General features: G+C 38.5%; 1 protein-coding gene across 1 annotated transcript in view; it reads right to left on the bottom strand.

Moving 5' to 3' along the window:
* BCAS3 (BCAS3 microtubule associated cell migration factor) overlaps nucleotides 1-24,955 on the bottom strand; it is a 589,753-nt gene that overhangs the window by 440,687 nt on the left and 124,111 nt on the right. Inside the window, exons 9-10 of the mRNA XM_055579668.1 lie at nucleotides 13,658-13,765; nucleotides 12,871-12,947 (exon numbers count right to left, since the gene is read on the bottom strand). Coding sequence (XP_055435643.1) covers nucleotides 12,871-12,947; nucleotides 13,658-13,765 — 185 coding nt within the window. The remainder of the gene's footprint in view (nucleotides 1-12,870; nucleotides 12,948-13,657; nucleotides 13,766-24,955) is intronic.

Raw genomic sequence — 24,955 nt, 5'->3', positions numbered from 1 at the left:
TAATGAGACAGGTTTTTATAAAAAAATAACTTTTATTACCATGGCAAAAAAAAAAAAAAAACAGCCAAACTGCACGAAACACATGAGCGTAACTGGAAAAAAACAGCATGATTGGAATAGCATGAACAGCACACCTGAAAATCTCTGACCCAGCAGAAAGCCTTGGTCTAGTACTGATCCTGAGAGGAAGGGAGCTATCAAGGCATGAACAGTAATTAACTACTTTGACTTGTACTGTCAAAAATAAAAATAATTTATATGTTCAGTAATATACTTAACTATCTTTTTGCTTTATTTTTTATCTTCCTCCCACTTGATAAAGATCAAGCGTTTGTGTCTTTTGTTCACAGCTAAATCTCTACTGCCTACAATAATACCTGACAAACAGCTTAATAAAAATGCTGAATAAACAATGTACCTAAATATTAACCAACCTTAATATTTATAAGGCATATAGGCAAAAAAAAAAAAGTCATCTACTGAAGAAAATTTTTCTAAAAGTGTACTTGCCTACTCTCTAGGTTAGGCTTTCTGTGTTCATTTTAAAGCCATTTTTTAATAGAAATCTTCCTTAATTGTACATTCGTGCTTCCCTGAATTCAGGAAGACTTTTGAGTAGCAATTTCTGAACTGATAATGCTGCTGTTTTCACAACCACTAGACAAGCACAAGTCGCTGTTGTTTCTGGTACCCTTTAATTTTCATTTCCACTCCTTCAACTCCATCAATTTTGAGTTTACTATTCTTTTTTGTGTGTGTGGCTACATTGAGTGCCTTGTGGGATCTCGATTCCCTGATGAGGGATTGAATCTGGGCCCTTAGCAGTGAAAGCATGAAGTCCTAACCACTAGACTCCCAGAGAATTCCCTGAGTTTTCATTTTTAAAGAAGATGAGGCACTTATAAAGAAAATATGATCCTAAGAGAAAGTCCATATGTCATACAAAAATACAAGGTACTACCAGCTTTATCATTTGCTGCTCACTGTTAAAAGAGATTTTTTCTGTGTATTTCAGAGTTTAAAGGATGGTGTATGGAAAACTTGGATTTCCGGAAAATCAGCTTCTGGGTAACTGTGATGTTACTATAATCACTGAATGCACATTATGGACATATCCATAGAAAAAAGGACTTCCCTGTTGGCTAAGCGGGTAAACAACCCACCTGCAACACAGGAGACACAGGAGATGTTGGTTTAATCCCTGGGTCAGGAAAATCCCCTGGAAGAGGAAAATGGCAACCCACTCCAGTATTCTTGTCTGAAAAATCCCATGGACAAAGTAGCCTGGTGGGCTACAATCCAAAGGGCTGCAAAGACTCAGACATGGCTGAGTGACTTAGTATACAATATAAACAAAGACAACATACTTTAACATATATATCACACAGTATTTACATAGTAGATTTCATTATTACACTCCCACCTAATTCATACCAAAATGTACTTTATCTGCCTGCCAATACAGGAGACATGGGTTCGATCCCTGGGTTGGGAAGATCCACTGGAGGAGGAAAATGGCAACCCACTCCAGTATCCTTGCCTGAAAAGTCCCATGGACAGAGGAGCCTGGCAGGCTACAGTCCATGGGGCTGCCAAAGAGTTGGACACAACTTAGTGACTAAACAACAAATATACATATTTCACATACACTTTCAGGACTGGAGAGAAGAGCATAAACATGGTCTCTAAGAAAATTTCCCCTTTTAAAATGTAATGTAAAAAAAGAACCAAATGAAAACCAGAAATAAATACCTGTGAATTGTGGCATTATATTAGAGGTGAATAATCTCTTGGGAGAAGGCAATGGCACCCCACTCCAGTACTCTTGCCTGGAAAATCCCATGGATGGAGGAGCCTGGTAGGCTGTAGTCCATGGGGTCGCTAAGAGTCGGACACGACTGAATGACTTCACTTTCACTTTTCACTTTCATGCATTGAAGAAGGAAATTGCAACCCACTCCAGTGTTCTTGCCTGGAGAACCCCAGGGACAGGGGAGCCTGGTGGGCGTCCGTCTATGGGGTCGCACAGAGTCAGACACGACCGAAGCGACTTAGCAGCAGCAGCAGCAGCAGTCTCTTGAATTTTAAAGTCAACATGTGCTTAGTTGCTCAGTCAAGTCCGATTCTTTGCAACCCCACAGACTGTAGCCTACCAGACTCCTCGGTGGATGGGGATTCTCCAGGCAAGAACACTGGAGTGGGTTGCCATGTTCTCCTCCAAAGGATCTTCCCAACCCAGGGATTGAACCCAGGTCTCCTGCATTGCAGGCAGATTCTTTACCATCTGAGCCACCATTTAACTCAACTGTGATAAAAGTTTTGCCTCAACAGATCCTAATAAGTATATTTGCTTTCCAAATACTAAAGAATACTAAGGAAAATGTAATGTACAATTCGTCATTTCACTTTTTGAGTCAATGTTTTTAGAAAGCCAGTGGACCTCAAGAATTAGAGTGTACTGGAATGAAAGCAAAGTTTTTCTGCTCTCCAAAACACATTTTACAGCTAGAATCAGCAGACCATCAGCCTCTCAGAACTATCCCAACTTTATAAGCATGACTCCTTTAAACATTAACCACTGCCTCCAGCTAAACTTTGAAAGCAAAGTGAAGGAAAACAACAACCACCACCACCACCTAAATCTCTACAATACTAGGACTAATTCTAACAAGTTTACAATGTTTGTGAACAAAGTAAAAGAGAACTGGATATTAAAAAACCTCAAGTTTACAAATTTAAATAAAGGTAAGATCCACGAAAAGCCCCGCTAACATGAAGATGATTCCATAACTAAAAGACTGATGGCAATTTTACATGGCGTTCTCGCAGAACAGGGGCCCTAGTGGAGAGAAGGCCTGAACTCATTTTGAAATACAAAGGGTTTAACTACTCTCTGTAATACCCTGCTTTATTTTCCTTGAAAAGAACAACTCAAAAGATTTCACACCTTTTTGGAAAAACACAGATGTCTGCACTTATGATCAACTGACTTTCAACAAGGCTACCAAGACAAGTCAATGGGCAAAGAATAGTCCTTCCAACAAATGATGATGGGCCAACTGGATATCCACATGCAAACAAATGAAACTGAACCCTGATGTCGCACTGCATACAAACTGGAAATGAACAGAAGACTAAAGCTAAAGCTTGGAACAAAACCATGGTAAATCTTCATAACCACAGGCAATCCTTTCCTAGTGCAAGCCTGCTCAGTCATGTCCGACTCATTGCAAACCTATGGACTGCAGCCGGCCAGGCTCTCTGTCCATGGGATTCTCAGGCAAGAATACTGGAATGGGTTGCCACTCCCTTCTCCAGAGGATCTTCCTGACCCAAGGATTGAACCCAGGTCTCCTGTATTTTAGATAGATTCTTTACCATCTGAGCCTATTACATTTAGGTCTGTGATTCTTTTTGAGTTAATTATTGTGAAGGATGAATAGTCTGAGTCTAGATTCAGTTTCATGCCTATGAATGTCCAGTTGCTCAGCACCATCTGCTGAAGAGACTATCTTTGCTCTATTATGCTACCTTTGCTCCTTCATCAAATATTTATTTCTGGGGGCTTTCTATTCTGTTCTGTTGATCTATTTATCTGCCCTTTTGCCAATACCACACTGTCTTGATTACTGTAGTTTTATAGTAAATCCTAAAGTTAGGTAGCAACATAGAGGAAACTTGGTATTATTAAATGAAATAAGCCAATCTGAGAAGGCTATATACTATCATTCCATCTATATGACATTCTAGGAAATCCAATGGTTGCTGGGGACGGGGTGGGTGGGTGGTGCGGGTTGGGGAGGGCAGCGATGAACAGGCAGAGCACAGAAGATTTTTAAGACACTGAAAATATCCTGCATGATATTACAATGATGGATATACAGCAATATGCATGCACATGTGTGTTCAGTCGTGTCTGACTCTGCAACCCCATGGACTATAGCCCACCAGGCTCCTCTGTCCATGGAATTTTCCAGGCAAGAGTACTGGAGTGGGTTGCCATTTTCCTCCTCCAAGGGATCTTCCTGGCTCAGAGACTGAACCCACATCTCTTGTTTCTCCTGCATTGGCAGGCGGATTCTTTACCACTGGGGCCACCTGGGGAGCCACATGTGCCATTATGCATTGATCGAAGCCCAGTGACGTACAACACCAAGAGTGTGTCCTAAGATAAACAATGGACTTGAGTGATAATTTTGTGTCAGGGTAGGTTCATCAAGTGCAACAAATACGCTACTCTGGTGAGGGACGCTGACAATGGGGGAGACTGTGCACGTGTGGAGCTGGGGGCATACGGGAAATGTCTGTGCCACCTGCCCAATTTGCTGCAAATGTAAAACCACTCTAAAAATGTAATAGTCTACTATGTTCAGTGAAGGACACAGAGTCACAAAAGACCATACACTGAATGAAGTTCAGAAAGGACTATAAAAACCTCTCCAGAAAGACATTAGGACATAAAATATTAAATGCCACTTCAGAGATTTATTTGACCATCTTACTGATGATTAATGACCCTCTTAAGATTCCATGAGCTTTGAATTTAAATCTTGATTTCATTTTTGCTTTGTTTTTTATGTATATAAAACAGTAATGCCATTGAAAGGCTCAATGGGTGAAAATTATTAATATGTGCAGAGAATAGGGAAAGCATGTTATTTCATGGCACACATGTTTAGAATCCACTTCATACTGCATACCTGCCTGGGCTACAAAAACATCATGGCAGCCTAGTCTTTCATATATTTATGGGAACCCAAAAGAATAGCGTTTTAACTTGAACTGGTCTTAGATGCCACATTAACCTGCCCATCTCTCCTTACGGAAGTTACAAGCTTCTTTAGAAGCATAAAAAGAAAGGCCCCTCTTCTCAATATTAAAAATAATTTTGCATTTTAAAGATCCTTTAAATACATTCTTTATTTATTATTCACCACTAATATAAATGAAGAATATACACTGTAACACTAAGAAATAACAATAGGATTGTAAGGAATAAATTTTCCTCCTCAAAGCAAAAACAGAAGCCAATGGAAAGAGTTACTTACTACACAATACTCTGGTCTCTCTGGAGACTTCGTATCTGAGTTTAAATTTAAGCACACTGGAAATGACTGCTAATGACATCTATCAGTCTTTGTCTTTTGTTTTCTTAATCATACATGGGTTTTGGATTTCCACATCAGACAGCTGCTCAAGGCCACCTTTTCTGTTGAGCCAAATACAAAGGCGTCTCCTTTCTCATCACATTGGCTGCACTCCCTTTCTAGCTCTTTATCGGCTCTCTTTAGCTGACCCTTCCACCCTTTGGCACAAATCCCCATGATGCTTTCTCTGATGAACACAGTTGTGTCTACTTATTTTACAGACTCATCATTGTATTCATACCCAACTCAGGCAATCACGATTGTATTACACAAGAGCTTTTCAAACTCTTCGAGAAATTAAATGCTTGCATGAACAAAACAATATCCTCATTAAGAATGTGTCGCTCTACATGGCCTTTAGTACTAGCTCTTTAAGAACTAGAAACCAGTCAATGGGGGTTGGGGGAGAGGACTACACGGCACAGGCAAATGGACCACCACATATGCTATTCTCAGTGTGCCTGTCAGCTCGCTGTCCCCCAGCCCCTACACCCTGGCTTACAGGCATGAACAACCCAAATTTGGAGAAATACACATAACCTATACCATGCTTCTTTCGACCTGCCAAAAGTTTCAGTCTGCTTAAAGGAATGGTGGAGAGGGGAAACTGCAAAAATTGGGGGAAAACAAACTTCTTTAAAGTCAGAAAATGGCTCCATTTGTTTCTTGATTTTAAATATTAAGTCTTGCTCAATTCTGCTCAAAATATTGATAAGAATTTCTTAAGGTGCAGTTGCATTTCAAAGAAAAGAAGCTAAATTTCTTCAAACATGAGTCAAATATCATCAATCTTACAAACCTAACATTACTCGAATAAATCTGGTCTACAGGGTTTTCAACTAAAATAAAATAACATGTAACCAAGAGTGCAACACTTCTTAATGGAAGTATGAAATGAGGTATATAACTACTACTGGCCAGAGTATTCGATATGCAAGGTTTGGGGGGATCTGTTATGAAATGCTACAATAAATAGCAATCAGAGTGTGAGGAAAGAAATCACAAACTTTTGCCATTTTTGATGCTTTCTGAAGTCTTTTTTTTATATATAAACTACAACACATAAATACGATATAAAGAAGTACCCAAGTAAACATATGCATACACATAAGCAGTACTCAAAACAAAAGAGACAGGATATTATAGAATCCCAAAAGCCCCTTCTCACACCCCCTCTTTCCAGGTTATGCAGCATTCTGCATTCTGACAACTAGTTGGGGCTCCCCTGGTGGATCAGATGGTAAAGAATCTGCCTACCGAGCAGGTTTTAGTACACAATTTATTACATTATATCCATCATCTATCACCAAGAAATGGCAGCTGTACTTTTATACTACCCCACTTTGCAACACTTAACATACATTTCAGATTTAAAGAAACCCACCACTCCAGATTCTTGCCTGGAGAATTCCATGGACAGAGGAGCCTGGTGGGCTACAGTCCATGGGGTTGCAAAGAGTCGAACACAACTCAGCAACAAAGCAGACTAAACAGACTTCATGGCATCTTCAAACTGAGCGCCATTTCACAAACAGAAGACATGATAATCCTAATGGATCTGAAATAATTGAAAATTCACTACTGGAGCCTCTACCCTGCTTGACCAGGACTTACTTATAAGCTGCATGCCACTTAAAAAGCATCTGACTGCAACACTAAAAAAATCTGGTGATCCTTCCATATCTCTTCTTCCCATCATGAACAATTCATGGAATACAAGAGAGACTAATAGTTTAATAACACTTGTTCAAGTAATATTTTAATAATACTTGTTCAGTGGTCCAGCAATACAGAGGGAAGCATTTAGGACTATATAACAAAGATTCTAAAAAAACATTAACTAAATAAAAAGAATAAAAGTTAAGAAAGTAATAACATCTCAGTCTCCCATTCATTTTTATCAAAATCAACTGATATTTTGTGTTTCCAAAAGGTTTATAAGGGCTTCTCAGGGGGCTCAGTGGTAAAGAATCTGCCTGCTAATGCAGGAGACATGGGTTCAATCCCTGGGTCTGAAAGATACCCTGGAGAAGGAAATGGCAATCTACTCTGATATTCTTGCCTGGGAAATCCCATAGACAGAGGAGCCTGTCAGTCCAGGAGGTTGCAAAAGAGTCAGACACAACTTAGAGACTAGAACAACAACAAAGGCTTCTAAAACAGAAGCTCCTATTCCTGAAAGGGGAAGCAATACTCCAGATACGGGAGAGAGACTCAAGAGCTGATCATTCAGTTCAGTTCAGTCGCTGTCGTGTCCAACTCTTTGTGACCCCATGAATCGCAGCATGCCAGGCCTCCCTGTCCATCACCAACTCCTGGAGTTTATCCAAACTCATGTCCATTGAGTCGGTGATGCCATCCAGCCACTCATCCTCTGTCGTCCCCTTCTCCTCCTGCCCTCAATCTTTCCCAGCATCAGGGTCTTTTCCAATGAGTCAGTGCTTCACATCAGGCTGCCAAAGTATTGGCGTTTCAGCTTCAGCATCAGTCCTTCCAATGAAAACCCAGGACTGATCTCCTTCAGAATGGACTGGTTGGATCTCCCTGCAGTCCAAGGGACTCTCAAGAGTCTTCTCTAACACCACAGTTCAAAAGCATCAATTCTTCGGCACTCAGCTTTCTTCACAGTCCAACTCTCACATCCATACATGACCACTGGAAAAACCATAGCCTTGACTAGATGGACCTTTGTTGGCAAAGTAATGTCTCTGCTTTTGAATATGCTATCTAGGTTGGTCATAGCTTTTCTTCCAAGGAGCAAGCATCTTTTAATTTCATGGCTGCAATCACCATCTGCAGTGATTTTGGAGCCCCAAAAAATAAAGTCAGCCACTGTTTCCACTGTTTCCCCATCTATTTCCCATGAAGTGATGGGACCAGATTCCATGATCTTAGTTTTCTGAATGTTGAGCTTTAAGCCAACTTTTTCACTCTCCTCTTTCACTTTCATTAAGAAACTTTTTAGTTCCTCTTCACTGTCTGCCATAAGGGTGGTGTCATCTGCATATCTAAGGTTAGAGACTCAAGAGCTGATCATTACAAAGATATAAATTTTCAAATAAACTCATACTTTAAAAAAGTTTTGTCCTTATTCTGACCAGAGGGAGAAACCTCATTCACCTATGCATTCATGTATTCATTCCTTTAAATACTTGCCAAATTTATAATTCCCAGATCAAACCTGTATCACTTTCTCTAGAGACGAGTACTGATCTTCTACGAATAATTTTCCTTCTCATCTGACTACTTTTGATAGTGCTGCACTACGTTCTCAACCATTTTGGCTAACTAAACATTCTGGAAAAGAACCACTGATGCTTCGAAACTTGAAACAGTTGTGATAAATGTTTTCATATTATAAGGAGCAAAAATAAGCATCAGAAATATTTTTAAGTTAGCCAGAACATAATGGATATATTTTACCTTGCATGATGGACCTTATTTTCTTAAACCAAATCAAGATGCAAGAAGATTACTATAGGGTGTCAAAGAAAGAAGGAGTAGACAGAAAACACATACAATAAGACAGAAGGTAAGTGTCTTAACAGAGGGAGAGATAATACTATAAGAGCATTCCCAAAGGGTACTGGGTAACAAAAGAGATCTCTAATCAGATAAATCTGGGAAATACTGAAATGTAGTAAATAAATTTAAACAGATTAAAATGTTAATCACCACTGGTATCCTCCAACAGAAGGCAGCATTTCCTAAGTCTGTTTTACCAGGGCATCCCGATTTACACAGCATGCTGAAGGTCTACTGTTCTGCAGTCAGATTTGGGAATTGCTATCTTCAGGGATTTAGGAGGAGAGGCTACTTTAAACTAAGGGGATCAAGAAATACTTCATATAAGAACTAATATGCACACTGGGGCTAGAAAGACACATGGGATTAAGTCACTATGAGGAGACAGATGGTAGTGAAAAGGCCATTTCAGGCAGGGAAGCAAAGCAACAAAGCCTCTCCAAAAGCTGAGATTCATGAGTGACTCAAAGTAAAGGTAGCATAAGCAGCATGAAAAAGGATTGTAGAAATAAAAGATGTAGCAAGGACTCTGGATTTTGGTAAAGAACGTTTATCTATGTCAGAAACCTTGGGAGTTCAGTTGGAAGGGATGCACAAGTTTACACTTGTTGACCAAAGCTAAATCAACTATGGCCTTTGTTCAAATCAAAAGACCTCAGTTTAGACGACAAGGTACTTGATCATTTGGCAACAGAGAAATAACGATTCTACAAATTCTTGTCATTTAAACATAGATGATAGATTAAATTGTATGTCAGGGATATGCTTCGAAATAATTTGGGAAGGGTATAAATGAAAAAGATTGTCCACAAGTTAGTACTTATTGAAACCAGATCATAAGTACATGGTGGTTCATTACACTACTGTCTTTAAACAACTGTATATATTTCCTGAAATAAAACTTTGAAAAAAAAAAAAAACACTCAAAGGAAATGAAATGGTAAATCTATGACTTCAGTAATTTAATAAAATGCAATATTTTGCCATATCACTAAATGACTACATTTATCAAATATGCAAACTTACTGAAAATCAAAAGTGACTAAAAATTCACCTTTCTGCAAGAACGGCATAATTTCAAGTAAGAAAAAGAATACATATTATACTCTATCTTTTTCTGCTTAAAGGTATTTTTGCTCTTATTTCTACTATAAATGGTTTAATTGAGAAAGCACAGTAAAACCCCATGAAAATATGGAATTTCTTTAATGTGCCAGTTTCTATATTGATCCTGCCAACTGATTCAAGAGCTTTACGTATCTGATGTAAGATGACCCAAATAAGGATATTCCAAAAACAAACTCTCCTACTGTAAAATCTCAGACTGCACAACACTACCCCAGTAAAGCTGCAAATATCATTAATGTGCAAAAACAAAACTTTTTTTTTAAAAAAACTGTAACTACAGCCTACAGTGAGGTAGAATTTTGTTTAAATCTTATTTATAAATCCTTATGCATTTCTATCACTCATTAGTAAATAACAGACACATGTCAGTTGAAACAAATTTCACTCATATTTAGATATATACAATTAAAGATACAGGCTATATGTACATGATTATATGCAAAATTCAATTAGACCATCTAAGCTTAAAAATTACTGATAAATTTTACATATTTTCTCCAATTAAACAGAGTACTATGAAAAGCCTACTGATTCTAATGTATCAAAATTATTACAAAGCCTATCCTTTGAATCTAACTATGAAACACACAAATCTAATTATTTTAACTATCTCTTTATTATAAAATTTAATTTTTTCTTTTAAAATTCTATAGTGGATATTAAACTAATCAATGAAAAATCTATATAGTTTACTTATCCACTAAAAAAAACCAGCATAAATATGGAATGCTGCTGAACTGTGGTGTTGGAAAAGACTCTGGAGAGTCCCTTGGACTGCAAGGAGATCCAACCAGTCCATCCTAAAGGAAACCAGTATATTCATCGGAAGGACTGATGCTGAAGCTGAAACTCCAATATTTGGCCACCTGATGCAAAGAACTGACTCTTTTGAAAAGACCCTGATGCTGGGAAAGACTGAAGGCAGGAGGAGAAGGGGACAAGAGAGGATGAGATGGTTGGATGGCATCACCGACTTGATGGACATGAGTTTGAACAAGCTCCAGGAGTTGGTAATGGACAGGGAAGCCTGGCATGCTGCAGTCCATGGGATTACAAAGAGTCGGACACGACTAAGTGACTGACCTGAACTGACTGAACTCTCCATTATTAACTTACTTACATATATTAATTTCTCTCTAGTCATTGTGACAACTGACTTAGCAGCCTAGCATTTATTACAAAGAAGGAAACTGAAATCTATTGACAAGTGTAATATTACTTTCAACATACAAAACGCAGTAGGCACAGTGTTTAAATAAGGCTTAAATTTCAACACATACGTTGTCATTTAAATAAACTATTTTAACAAATAATTATTGAAGAGTTCTCCCCAATTTAATACTCAGCTGAGACAGCAAGAGCTATCCATAAGTATAAAATTAAAATGGATCCACAAGAGAGATATCTAACTTTTCAGAAGCCAAAGCACATGTATCTTTAATCAACGATAAACAACAGAAAACTACTGATAAGATGTAAAGACAAATGCTCAGGAAAAACTGGCATCTTAATCTGGCTGTAATATTCATATTCCATTCCAAATTACTCCTCTGTAGCCCACAAACTTGGAAGGATGGAAAGATTTATACATGATTCCTCTATTTCTCTACTTGTTTTAATTCTAACAATGAGTGACATGATTATAAAGTAATATGTTAATGCATAAGGTTTGTATAGGAACAAAGAATTAATATGCTAAGACAGGCCATGTAATATCCAAAGCTTACTGTATTATGTACATACAGCATTTGTGAATGAAGATGTTAGTAACAAAGCTATGCTCCCCCAAAGCTTTTAATTTATAGATGAAACAATAAAAGATCCTTCCTAGGAATCTATATTTAATAATTATTAAGACATCAGTAAATTTCTGATCAGCACAATATAACTGACTGATAAGTAGGTCAATGTATTCATCATTCAAGAAATATTTAATGAGAGCCTTCACTGTGCCAGCTAATGTCCTAGGTGCTGGAAACACTCATGTAAATTGGTAAATGGTGTACATTTCACCTTGTCATAAAACAAAAAATATCTCTATGAACATGATCTCTAGTATTATCTCTGTAGATCTCTGAGAGAAATGACTACAAGATTAAGGAGATGAGTTATATACTGTATTCTTCTTCATAGTCTACAAAATGACAAACTATATGTTACAATGAATTATTATGTATTGTTATGTATAATATATATTATATAATCTATGCAATTACATACAGACTACAAGGTATTATCAAGAATATGAGCTCTTATCAGAAAGGAATAATGTCTACTACCAGGGCTTAATATACGGATAAACATCTGATAAGTAAGTGTGTAAACAGTTTTGATATTTCAGGAGATGCAGTAGTATGACTGGGATTCCCTATACATAACAAAATTGAGCTCTATTCCAAAAGAACTATTTCTGCAGCATACACAAAACAGTCTCTGAAAAAACAGCTATACCTTTGATGGTGAGTGTTAAGACATTAAAACATAAACGAGGGAAAACTGTTGCTTCACTACACTGTATTTGAAAAAAAAAATCTAACTCCAGACTTCCTACAGACTCAGCCCTTGGAATTTCCACCCTGCTGGACTGCCCTACGTGTGTGTGTGTGTCTGTGTGTGTGTGTGTATGTGTATTTGGATCCAGAATCTGGGCTTATTTCTGCAAATCCAGGCAGAATCGTGAGAGGTAGGGAAAAGAAAGAGTGAAAGACTGACACACTTCCCTCATGAATGATAATACAGTTACATCCACAAGTATGTTATGTTAATTAAATAATTTAACAACATAGTTACACAGACCTAAATTAGTCACAACTACTCAAGCAGAATATACAAGGAAAAACTGAGTGTACAACAAAGCGTCTACAATAACATGAAGAAAACATGCTGTGGGCTGAACACATATGCCATAAAATTATATTACTAAATAAGGCGTGCACAGAAACAGAGAAATACAGTAACGGAAGAAGCATGAAATATTGATGCTATGATTCCAATTAGTCTGTTGATTCTATCAAGTAAATAATATAAACTCAAAGGCACATAATAGGAAATAAATCAAGTTGATACATACTTGTGACAAAAAATTTTTTCGTGAAAGTACAGCTATCAAAGGCAGCAATTTTCTCCTGCAATACTACAACAAGGATCCTAAAATCAGAGGGAAAAAAATCATAAACTATAAACCGAATCATAAATAAGTTAAATCAGTATCTACCATAGCAATTTTTAAAAATCAAACACATCTTATAACATATAAGCTAGAAACATCTGCTTCTTAGATATAAAAATATAACCACAAAATCCTTAATATGACCAATACAGACAAGATTAGAGGAAGAAAAGTGATAGGAGAACTACACCTCAAAATAAAAAAATTTTTTATAATATTTTAATTCATTATAAATCAAATGAACCTATCTTCATTAAGAATGTATGAGATCAAAAAAATGCTGGCTATTTACTAAAAGTGTTTTTCCACTGCTGGCTCAAAGTCATGGAATTAAACATAAAATGGATTTATACAACCTGTCACTTAAAATGACTATGGAATTTCCCAACACAAGAGCCAAAGAAGAGAGGGAGGGAAGGAAAACAGGAAGGAAGAAAGAGGAAAGAAGGAAGGAAAGGACTGAGGAAGGAATAAAACTCAGACAACTGTTATTCAGTGTAAATGAGGTATTTCTGATTAAGGATATATTAAAATTAATCAGAATTTGTATTTTTCCCAAAGTCCAAGATTTAAAAATAACTAGGAAAAAGTTACAAGTTTTCAAAACTAAACTGCATCCAAAATGAAGCTACTTTAGAGTATTGCTACATGCTATCTTGTACGAAAAACACATGAAATACTGCTTTACCTTTTGTTGCAATGGAGATCATAGATAGGCGTTTTAAACTGAATGGACTTGACCATCTCCCCAGTACGAAGTGAATATAAATCCACACAACAGTAAGGTGGACTTGTGCTACAAAAACAAACAAACAAAAAAGACAAGAGTCATTATGCTTTAAAAGGTGGGACGGCCAGTAACTTTTCTTGTTAACAATACACGCAAACTGATTATGCTGCTGCTGCTGCTGCTAAGTCACTTCAGTCGTGTCCGACTCTGTGCCACCCCATAGATGGCAGCCCACCAGGCTTCCCCGTCCCTGGGATTCTCCAGGCAAGAACACTGGAGTGGGTTGCCATTTCCTTCTCCAATGCATGAAAGTGAAAACTGAAAGTGAAGTCGCTCAGTCATGTCCGACTATAGCGACCCCATGGACTGCAGCCTGCCAGGCTCCTCCATCCATGGGATTTTCCAGGCAACAGTACTGGAGTGGGGTGCCACCGCCTTCTCCGAACTGATTATATATATATATGTTCCAATCAATTTATCTCAGGAATGCCAAATGAAAACAAATAATGAAACATCACTCAATTAATACTGTAGAACAGGAAAATTGTAAGATGATCTCAATAAATGAAGTAAAGCATTTGAGAGAATTAAAACCAGTTCATAAAAAATATTTCATTAATCTGATAAAGGATACCAACCTTAAAACTAATCAACAAAAATGTGAAATACTGAAACGTTTCACCCCAAAATGAGGAATTAGAAAAGAATATTTGAATACTATAGCACTGTACCCCATATAGTATGGAAGGTCTATGCATAAGAAATTACTACAAAAAAAAAAAAAAAAGAAATTACTATAAGAAAGGAATAAAGCTACCATTATTTGCTGAGAACTTGATTGTATAAAACCTAGTAACACAAAGTGCAATATATATACAGACAAGCCTGATAATAATAAAAGACTAACCATTAATGTATGCATTAATTTGTAAACTGATTATTACTATGGATTATCAATTAATATATGGATTTATCAAGGTCACTAGATAAAACATCACCTCTACTATTATAAACTAAGGATAAACAATTATGAAGTGAGATCAAAGATACAAGTATTTGAATATCTCAAATAATTCAATTTCTAAAGGAAAGATTTCAATACATTTACAGGAAAAGGAACAAAGCAAACAAAACAAAAAGGCCAAAGTGAATGGATGTATACACCATAGGCTGACCCTTTCTAAACAGATACAATTCAAGCCTAATCAAGAATCTACCAGAAATGAGATCTCATCCTAAAATGTACATAAATAAACATTCAAAATAAGATTTAAACGATAAACACAGTGTGCTCCAGACACTAAAACAGATGATGAGATCAATGTTTCCACCTTAATAAAGTATGAAAAGAGCAAGTTAAATCAAATCAAAGTGAAATGGAGGAATTAACAACAAATCAACGAAATAAAACTCGGGAAAGCAAAAGAAGAAAATGAATGAAACTAAACCTAATTCCTTGAAACAGCTAATTTGAATATTCCAGTATCTACAAAGGAATTGAACTCATAACTTAAAATTCCTTACAAAGAATTTCTTAAAAATGGCTTCATTTGAAAATTTTACCAATTCTTGAAACTAGTTTAGATATCCTACACAAATTCTTTTAAAGGTAGAAGAGAAGTCACCAACTTATTTTATGAGGCCGTAACACCTGATTCCCAAAATAAACAAATACTTCACAAGAAACTATATATACATTTATAATGTCTCATGAATATACATCAAGAATTCTCAACAAAATATAAATAAGTCAAATCTAGCAATACAAAACTAGATGAGATTCTTCCTAGAAATAAAAGACTGTTGAATAGAAGAGAACTTCTTCAACTTGATGAGGGGCATCGACAAAAAACCCACAGATAGAAGATCAACACTTTCCTGAAAGATGAGGAACAAAGCAAAATCACCTACTCTTAACTTCAATAACCACAGATACGCAGATGACACTACCCTTATGGCAGAAAGTGAAGAGGAACTAAAGAGCCTCTTGACGAAAGTGAAAGAGGAGAGTGAAAGAGTTGGCTTAAAACTCAACATTCAGAAAACTAAGATCATGGCATCTGGTCCCATCACTTCACGGCAAATAGATGGGGAAACATTGGAAACCGTGACAGACTTTTATTTTGGGGGGCTCCAAAATCACTGCAGATGATGACTATAGCCATGAAATTAAAAGATGCTTGCTCCTTGGAAGAAAAGCTATGACGAACCTAGACAGCATATTAAAAAGGAGAGACATTACTTTGCCAATAAAGGTCCATCTAATCGAAGCTAGGGTTTTTTCAGTAGTCATGTATGGATGTGAGAGTTGGACTATAAAGAAAGCTGAGCACCGAAGAATTGATGCTTTTCAACTGTGATGCTGGAGAAGACTCTTGAGAGTCCCTCGGACTGCAAGGAGATCCAACCAGTCCATCCTAAAGGAAATCAGTCCTGAATATTCATTGGAAGGACTGATGCTGAAGTTCAACTCCAATACTTTGGCCACCTGATGTGAAGAACTGACTCATTTGAAAAGACCCTGATGCTGGGAAAGACTGAAGGCAGGAGAAGGGAACGACAGAGGAAATGGTTGGATAGCATCACTGACTTGACAGACATGAGTTTGAGTAAGCTCCAGGAGTTGGGGATGGACAGGGAGGCCTGGCGTGCTGCAGTGCATGAGGTTGCAAAGAGTCAGACACGACTGAGTGACTGAACTGTACTGACCTACTCTTACCACTCCTGTTCAACAATAACAACCTAATTTTTAAATCTTTATGAAAATTCATAAAACATAGTTTGGGGTACTTTAAATGTATAAGAAAAGAGGAAATCCTGCCACTTGACAACAACATAGGTTGAGGGCATTATGCTAGGTTAAATACAAGAAAAATACTCTATGATATAATTTATATAGTGAATTTAAACAAAAACTCAACTCATAGAAAAAAGAACAGGGGCTTCCCTGGAGGTCCCGTGGTTAAGGCTCTGAGCTTCCAATGCAGGGGGTATGGGTTTGATACCTACATCCCACATGCCACGAAGCATGACCAAAGAAAACAAATGAAGTTTTTTTTTAATCCAATTTAAAAAATTTTAATAAAAAAGAACAGATTAGTAGATGCCAGAGCCCAGGTCAGGTGGGGAGGTATGAAACAGGTGAAGATAGTAGAAAGGTACAAACATGCAGTTATAAGATCAGTAAGTCCTGAGAATGTAATGTACGTCACGGTGACTACAGTTAACAATGTGTGTAGGTGCTCAGGCGTGTGCGCCAACTGTTTGCGACCCCATGGACTATAGTCTGCCAGGCTCCTCTTGTCCATGGAATGTTTTAGGCAAGAACAGTGGACTGAGTTGCCATTTTCCCCCTCAGGGGCTCTTTCCCACCCAGGGATCAATTGGCTTCTGATTTTTATGCCCTGGTCGAAGTCTCAACCATTTGATTGCCAAGGAAGTCCCTGGCCATAATGTTTTAAAAGATACTTTACCATGGAAGATACATATATAGTAACTAAGGGCTTGAAAAAATGTTAAATATCACTAATTATCAGGAAAATACAAATTAAAACCACTAAGGGATACCACTATGAGAACGACTAAGATTTTACAAGACTGCTAATTCAAGATTGCAAGACTTTCATACATTGCCACTGGGAATGCAAAAAGGTAGTCACTTTGAAAAGTAGTTTCGCAGCTTCACATAAACATATCTAAGTCATGCTGTGGGACTTTGTTATTCATAATTTTGTTTTTGCACAGTTAAATGTTCCTCAACAGGTGAATGGCTAAATGTATTGTGATATATTCGAGCAACAGAATATTAATAACAGAGCAAACTATCCACCTAACAGCACAGATGAATTTCAAAACCATCATCAAGTTCTTGGGGGAAAAAAGGTCAAACACAAAAGTCTACATACTCTATGGGTCCCTTTCAATGAAAAGCCAGAAAGGTAAAACTGTAATAATAGGAGGCCGATCAGTGGTTGCCAGCGGCCAGAGGAGGAGGGGAGCTACAGAAAAGCAGCATGATGGGTGCCCACTTACAGGATGGCAGAAATGGTGCTGGGTCTTGATTCTGCTAGAGATTCACACAACTGCACACAAGTGGCAAAACTGAAGATGGGGAGCATCTTGTAAAACCTAAACTCCCAACTCCAAAACGGACACAAGGCAAAAATTCTTTTCTTAATGTTCCCAACTAATTAATCCAGTCCTCTGCTGAGAAGCAATGAGTTAATAATGACTGAAATTTAACATTTTGCCAGACCAACTGGGAAGGAAAAAACAGCTTGTCACCTTCAATTAGCAGCTCATTAGAGCCATGGTACACTAGAAACTTGAATTCTGATCATTTTGCTGGCATCCATACAATGTCACAACTGAGAGTCTTCCTGCAGAAAGCCTTCAATAGTAGACAAAACAAATGCTATGAAGGTTCAGTTTAGAGTTGAGTGAACAAGACGTGGTAGAGCTAAAAATTCTATTTATATATGGAAAAAAACCTCTTCTTCAATGCCTAATAGAAAAAGATAATTCATTTAAAATCAGTTTTCAGAAAGTCACACATTCATAAAGGAGTCACGCTATCTGCCAATAAGACAGTTGCGTACACGCCTGACATATCCTTTTGTTCTCTCTCTCTTTAAAAGCCTTGACTATTTCCCTGGGACACAGCAAGACAATCTTAATTTTCCTCATGGGTAGGCTGATGAGAAAGCTTTCCATAACATCAGCAGTATGCAAGCCCCATAACAGAAAGGATGTGTGTTGTGCTACAATATACTGGTAAGAAAATAAGCTTTCACTTTATTACTACCGTGCACCAAGCAGTGTCAAAAGCTGTACACAGAAGTCTTCATTAGATTTCTGGAGCTCAAATGGGTTAACATTTTTATTGGTTTGCATCTGACATTTAAACCTAAAGTTGTGACTTCACTTTAAGATAAACCTAATTAATACCTTAAGGAGAAAAAGTTCACACAGAAGTGTAGAGAATCTAATTCAGAACATAACTGAACCTATTGTAAGCAAATCCAGAGTGGGAAAGAAAAGCAGAAATGATGTAATTTGTCTTATTAAATGATTGGTTAAAGGACTCTAAACTGTGCCCAGGAACCACTGCCTTTCCAACACATAAATAATCAACAGGGGTAACATAAAGTTATTTAGTACTTTTAATGAAATATAAAATAGAAATGAATGCAAATTCTGCTTAACTGACCTTTCCTTTACCTAAGTAACTTGTTTTACAGTGAGTAACCAGGACATACATTAAAATTTTTTGCACTGGAGCAATCTGTTACCTGCTATACGCATGACCTATACACAAAAAGGAAGTTATAAAGCCTTTATTAGCAAGGGCCTAGTCCTCTCAGAGCCAAAGGTATGGAATTTACACATTTAATTCATTTCAGTGAAGAGAGTTTCCTTCAATTATTGAAAGAATAAATTTTTAAAACTTCCATTACTCAAAATGAAAGGGATAAATTAAGCAATTATATAATATAAAATAGCTAAATTGGATTTTTTAAAAGCAAATCCTGAAAATATACAGAAGATAAACACCAAGAGGAAAACACTAAGGATTTTCGTTTAAATATGTGGCTTATTTTATTATTTCTTAATTTCTCTGTAATCTTTCTCATCAGATTTAAAAATTTTTTAACGTGCTTGATGTTTTAGAGCAGTTTTTGGCTCACAACAAAACTGAACAGAAAGCACGGATTTTCCCATGTAGTCTCTGCTCCCGTTCGTGCACAGTCTACTCCATCACCAACGTCCCCTACCAGAGTGGGATACTTGCTACAACCTGTAATGACACATAGTCACCCTATCTCCACAGTTTACAGGACGCTTCACTCTTGGTGTTAGGCATTGTATGGGTTTGGGACAAATTTACAATGACATATATCCAACGTTATAGCGGCATACGTAACAGTCTCACTGCCCTAAAAGCCGTTTTTTGTCTTCCTATGCATCTCTCCTAACACTCACCTTCTTACCGTCTTGCTGTTTCTGTCTTTTCCAGAATGTTGTTTACTTGGAACCACACAGTATGTAACCTTTTTAAACTGGCTTCTTTCACTTACTAATATGCTCTTAAAGGACCCCAGCCCCTTTCTTTTCTTTGAAATTTTTGAAAAGATTTCAAAAGATTGAAAGGTTGTTGCTTCTAAATCACCGTGTCAGGTCTGACTCTTTGGGACTTCCTGGACTGCAGCACACCAAGCTCCTCTCTTCTCCAGTATTTCCTGGAGTTTGCTCAAACTCATGCCCGTTCAGTCCCTGATGCCATCCAACCATATCATCCTCTGTCCCTCCATCTCCTCCTGCCCTCAATCTTTCCCAGCATCAGGGTCATTTCCAGTTAGTCAGTTCTTCGCATCAGGTTGCCAAAGTATTGGAGTTTCAGCATCAGTTCTTCCAATGAATATTCAGGACTGATTTCCTTTAGATGTACTGGTTTTAGTCCTAAATAATATTCCATGATCTGGATGTACCACATTTTATTTATCCTTTGACCCACTGAAGGACATCTTCAGTTCAGTTCAGTCACTCAGTCATGTCTGTCTCTTTGCAACCTCATGGACTACAGCACGCCAGGCTTCCCTGTTCATCACCAACTCCCAGAGCTTACTCAAACTCATGTCCAGCAAGTTGGTGATGCCATCCAACCATCTCATCCTCTGTTGTCCCCTTTTCATCCCACCTTCAATCTTTCCCAGCATCAGGGTATTTTCAAATAGGTCACTTCTTCGCATCAGGTGGCCAAAAGTATTTGGAGTTTCAGCTTCAGCATCAGTCCTTCCAATGAATATTCAGGACTGACTTCCTTTAGGATGGACTGGTTGGATCTCCTTGCAGTCCAAGGGACTCTCAACAGTATTCTCCAACAACACAGTTCAAAAGCATCAATTCTTCAGCGCTCAGCTTTCTTTATAGTCCAACTCTCACACCCATACATAACCACTGGAAAAACCATAGCCTTGACTAGACAGACTTTTGTTGGTTAAGTATTTTTACCATGCTGTTTAGGTTGGTCATAACTTTTCTTCCAAGGAGTAACCATCTTTTAATTTCACCATCTGCAGTGATTTTGGAGCCCAAAAAAACAAAGTCTGTCACTGTTTCCATTGTTTCCCCACCTATTTGCCATGAAGTGATGGGACTGGATGCCATGATCTTAGTTTTCTGAATGTTGAGTTTTAAGCCAACTTTTTCACTCTCCTCTTTCACTTTCATCAAGAGGCTCTTTAGTTCCTCTTCATTTTCTGCCATAAGGGTGGTATCAGCTGCGTATCTGAGGTTACTGATATTTTTCCTGGCAATCTTAATTCCAGCTTGTGCCTCATCCAGCCCACCATTTCTCATGATTTATTCTGCATATAAGTTGAATAAGCAGGGTGACAATATACAGCCTTCCTATACTCCTTTCTGTACATGGAACCAGTCTGTTGTTCCATGTCCAGTTCTAAGTGTTGCTTCCTGACCTGCATACAGATTTCTCAGGAGGCAGTAGGTGGTCTGGTATTCCCATCTTTTGAAGAATTTTCCAGTTTGTTGTGATCCACACAGTCAAAGGCTTTGGTGTAGTCAATAAAGCAGAAGTAGATGTTTTTCTGGAACTCTCTTGCTTTTTCAATGAGCCAACAGATGTTGGCAGTTTGATCTCTGGTTCTTCTGCCTTTTTTAAAACCAGCTTGAACATCTGGAAGTTAATTCCTTCATCCCGGGACCATGCCTGTGGAATGAGGAACCGCGTTAGGCATTACTGACAGTTAATGGTTCATGTACTACTGAAGCCTCACTTGGGGAATTTTAGGCATTACTTTGCTAGCGAATGAGATGAGTACAATTGTGCAACTGTTTGAACATTCTTTGGTATTGCCTTCCTTGGGGACTGGAATGAAAACTGACCTTTTCTAGTCCTTTGACCACTCCTGAGTTTTCCAAATTTGCTGGCATATTGAGTGTAGCATTTTAAAAGCATCATCTTTTAGGATTTGAAATAGCTCAACTGGAATTCCATCACCTTCACTAGCTTTGTTCGTAGTGATGCTTCCTAAGGCCCACTTGATTTCACATTCCAGGATGGCTGGCTCTAGGTGAGTAATCATACCATAGTGGTTATCTGGGTCATGAAGATCTTTTTTGTATAGTTCTTCTGAGTATTCTTGCCACCTCTTCTTAATATCTTCTGCTTCTGTTAGGTTCATACTGTTTCTGTCCTTTACTGTGCCCATCTTTGCATGGAATGATCCCTTGATATACCTAATTTTCTTGAAGAGATCTCTAGTCTTTCCCATTCTATTGTTTTCCTCTATTTCTTTGCACTGATCACTGAGAAAGGCTTTCTTATCTCTCCGCTATTCTTTGGAACTCTGCATTCAAACGGGTATATCTTTCCTTTTCTCCTTTGCCTTTCACGTCCTTTCTCTTCTCAGCTATTTGTAAGGCCTCCTCAGAAAACCATTCTGCCTTTTTGCATTTCTTTTTTGGGGGGATGGTCTTGATCACTGCCTCCTGTACAATGTAACCTCCTTCCATAGTTCTTCAGGCACTCTGTCTATCAGCTCTAATCCCTTGAATCTATTTCTCATTTCCACTGTATAATCGTAAGGGATTTGATTTAGGTCATACCTGAATGGTCTAGTGGTTTTCCCTACTTTCTTCAATTTAAGTCTGAATTTGGCAACAAGGAGCTCATGATCTGAGCCACGGTCAGCTCCCGGTCTTGTTTTTGCTGACTGTATAGAGCTTCTCCATCTGTGGCTGCAAAGAATAAATATAATCAATCTGATTTCAGTTTTGACCATCTGGTGATGTCCATGTGCAGAGTCTTCTCTTGTGTTGTTGGAAAAGGGTATTTGCTATGACCAGTGCATTCTCTTGGCAAAACTCTTATTAGCCTTTGACCTACTTCGTTTTGTACTCCAAAGCCAAATTTGCCTGTTACTCCAGGTATCTATCGGAGAAGGCAATGGCACCCCACTCCAGTACTCTTGCCTGGAAAATCCCATGGATGGAGGAGCCTGGAAGGCTGCCGTCCATGGGGTTACTGAGGGTCGGACACAACTGAGCGACTTCACTTTCACTTTCCACTTTCATGCATTGGAGAAGGAAATGGCAACCCACTCCAGTGTTCTTGCCTGGAGAATCCCAGGGACGGGGGAGCCTGTTGGGCTGCCATCTATGGGGTCACACAGAGTCAGACACGACTGAAGTGACTTAGCAGCTTAGCAGCCAGGTATCTATGACTGCCTACTTCTGCATTCCAGTCCCCTATATTGAAAAGGACATGTTTTTGGGTGGTAGTTCTAGAAGGTCTTGTAGGTCTTCATAGAACCATTCAACTTCAGCTTCTTCAGCATTACTAGTTGGGGCATAGACTTGGATTACTGTGATACTGAATGGTTTGCCTTGGAAACAAACAGAGATCATTCTGTTGTTTTTGAGATTGCATTCAAGTACTGCATTTCAGACTCTTCTGTTGACTATGATGGCTACTCCATTTCTTCTAAGGGATTCTTGCCCACAGTAGTAGATATAATGGTCATGTGAGTTAAATTCACCCATTCCAGTCCATTTTAGTTCGCTGATTTCTAAAATGTCGATGCTCACTCTTATCATCTCCTGTTTGACCACAATGGAAACAGTGACAGACTTTATTTTTGGGGGCTCCAAAATCACTGCAGATGGTGACTATAGCCATGAAATTAAAAGACCCTTACTCCTTGGAAGAAAAGGTATCACCAACCTGCTGCTGCTGCTGCTAAGTCGCGTCAGTTGTGTCCGACTCTGTGTGACCCCACAGACGGCAGCCCACCAGGCTCCCCCGTCCCTGGGATTCTCCAGGCAAGAACACTGGAGTGGGTTGCCATTTCCTTCTCCAATGCATGAAAGTGAAAAGTGAAAGTCAAGTTGCTCAGTCGTGTCCGACTCTTCGGGACCCCATGGACTGCAGCCTACCAGGCACCTCCGTCCATGGGATTTTCCAGGCAAGAGTACTGGAGTGGGTTGCCATTGCCTTCTCTGATGACCAACCTAGACAGCATATTAAAAAAAACAGAGACATAACTTTACCAACAAAGGTCTGTCTAGTCAAGGCTATGGTTTTTCCAGTGGTCATGTATGGATGTGAGAGTTGGACTATAAAGAAAGCTAAGCACCAAAGAATTGATGCTTTTGAACTGTTTTGTTGGAGAAGACTCTTGAGAGTCCCTTGGACTGTAAGGAGATCCAACCAATCCACCCTAAAGGAAATCAGTCCTGAATATTCACTGGAAGGACTGATGCTGAAGCTGAAATTCCAATACTTTGGCCACCTGATGAGAAGAACTGACTCATTTGAAAAGACCCCGATGCTGAGAAAGATTGAGGGTGGGAGGAGAAGGGGATGACAGAGGATGAGATGGTTGGATGGCATCAACGACTCAATGGACATGTGTTTGAGTAAGCTCCGGGAGTTGGTGATAGACAGGGAGGCCTGGCGTGCTGCACTCCATAGGGTCGCAAAGAGTCAGACATGACTGAGCGACTGAACTGAACTGAACTGAATTTGCCTTGATTCATGGACCTAACATTCCAGGTTCCTACGCAATACTGCTCTTTACAGCATCGGACTTTACTTCCATCACCAGTCACATCCACAACTGTGTGTTGCTTTTGCTTTGGCTCTGTCTCTTCATTCTTTTGGAGTTATTTCTCCACTCTCTCTAGTAGCATATTGGGCACCTACCTACCTGGGGAGTTCACCTTTCAGTGTCCTATTTTTTTTGCCTTTTCGTGCTGTTCATGGGGTTTTCAAGGCAAGAATACTGAAGTGGTTTGCCATTCCCTTCCCCAGTGGACCACGTTTTGTCAGAACTCTCCACCATGACCTGTCCGTCTTTGGTGGCTCTACATGGCACGGCTCCTAGTTTCATTGAATTAGACAAGGCTGTGGTCCATGTGGTCAGATTGGTTAGTTTTCTGTGATTGTGGTTTTCATTCTGTCTGCCCTCTGATGGAGAAAGATAAGAGGCTTATGGAAGCTTCCTGATGGGAAGGACATCTTGGTTGCTTCCAAATTCTAGCAATTATCAGGAAAGTATATAGAAACACCTATGTGTAGTCTTTTGTACCGATGTAACTCCTTTGGGTAAATACCATGTAAGACAACTGTTGGATTGTATAGTAAAAGTATGCTTGGTTATACAAAACTGCCAAACTGTCTTCCAAAGTGGTTTTTACCTACCAGAAATTAATGATAGTTCCTACTGTTGCCCT

This window comes from Bubalus kerabau, chromosome 4, assembly GCF_029407905.1.
Source record: "Bubalus kerabau isolate K-KA32 ecotype Philippines breed swamp buffalo chromosome 4, PCC_UOA_SB_1v2, whole genome shotgun sequence".
NCBI lineage: Eukaryota > Metazoa > Chordata > Mammalia > Artiodactyla > Bovidae > Bubalus > Bubalus kerabau.
The sequence above is the reverse complement of the archived record's forward strand: the minus strand, read 5'-3'. Positions and strand labels throughout refer to the sequence as shown.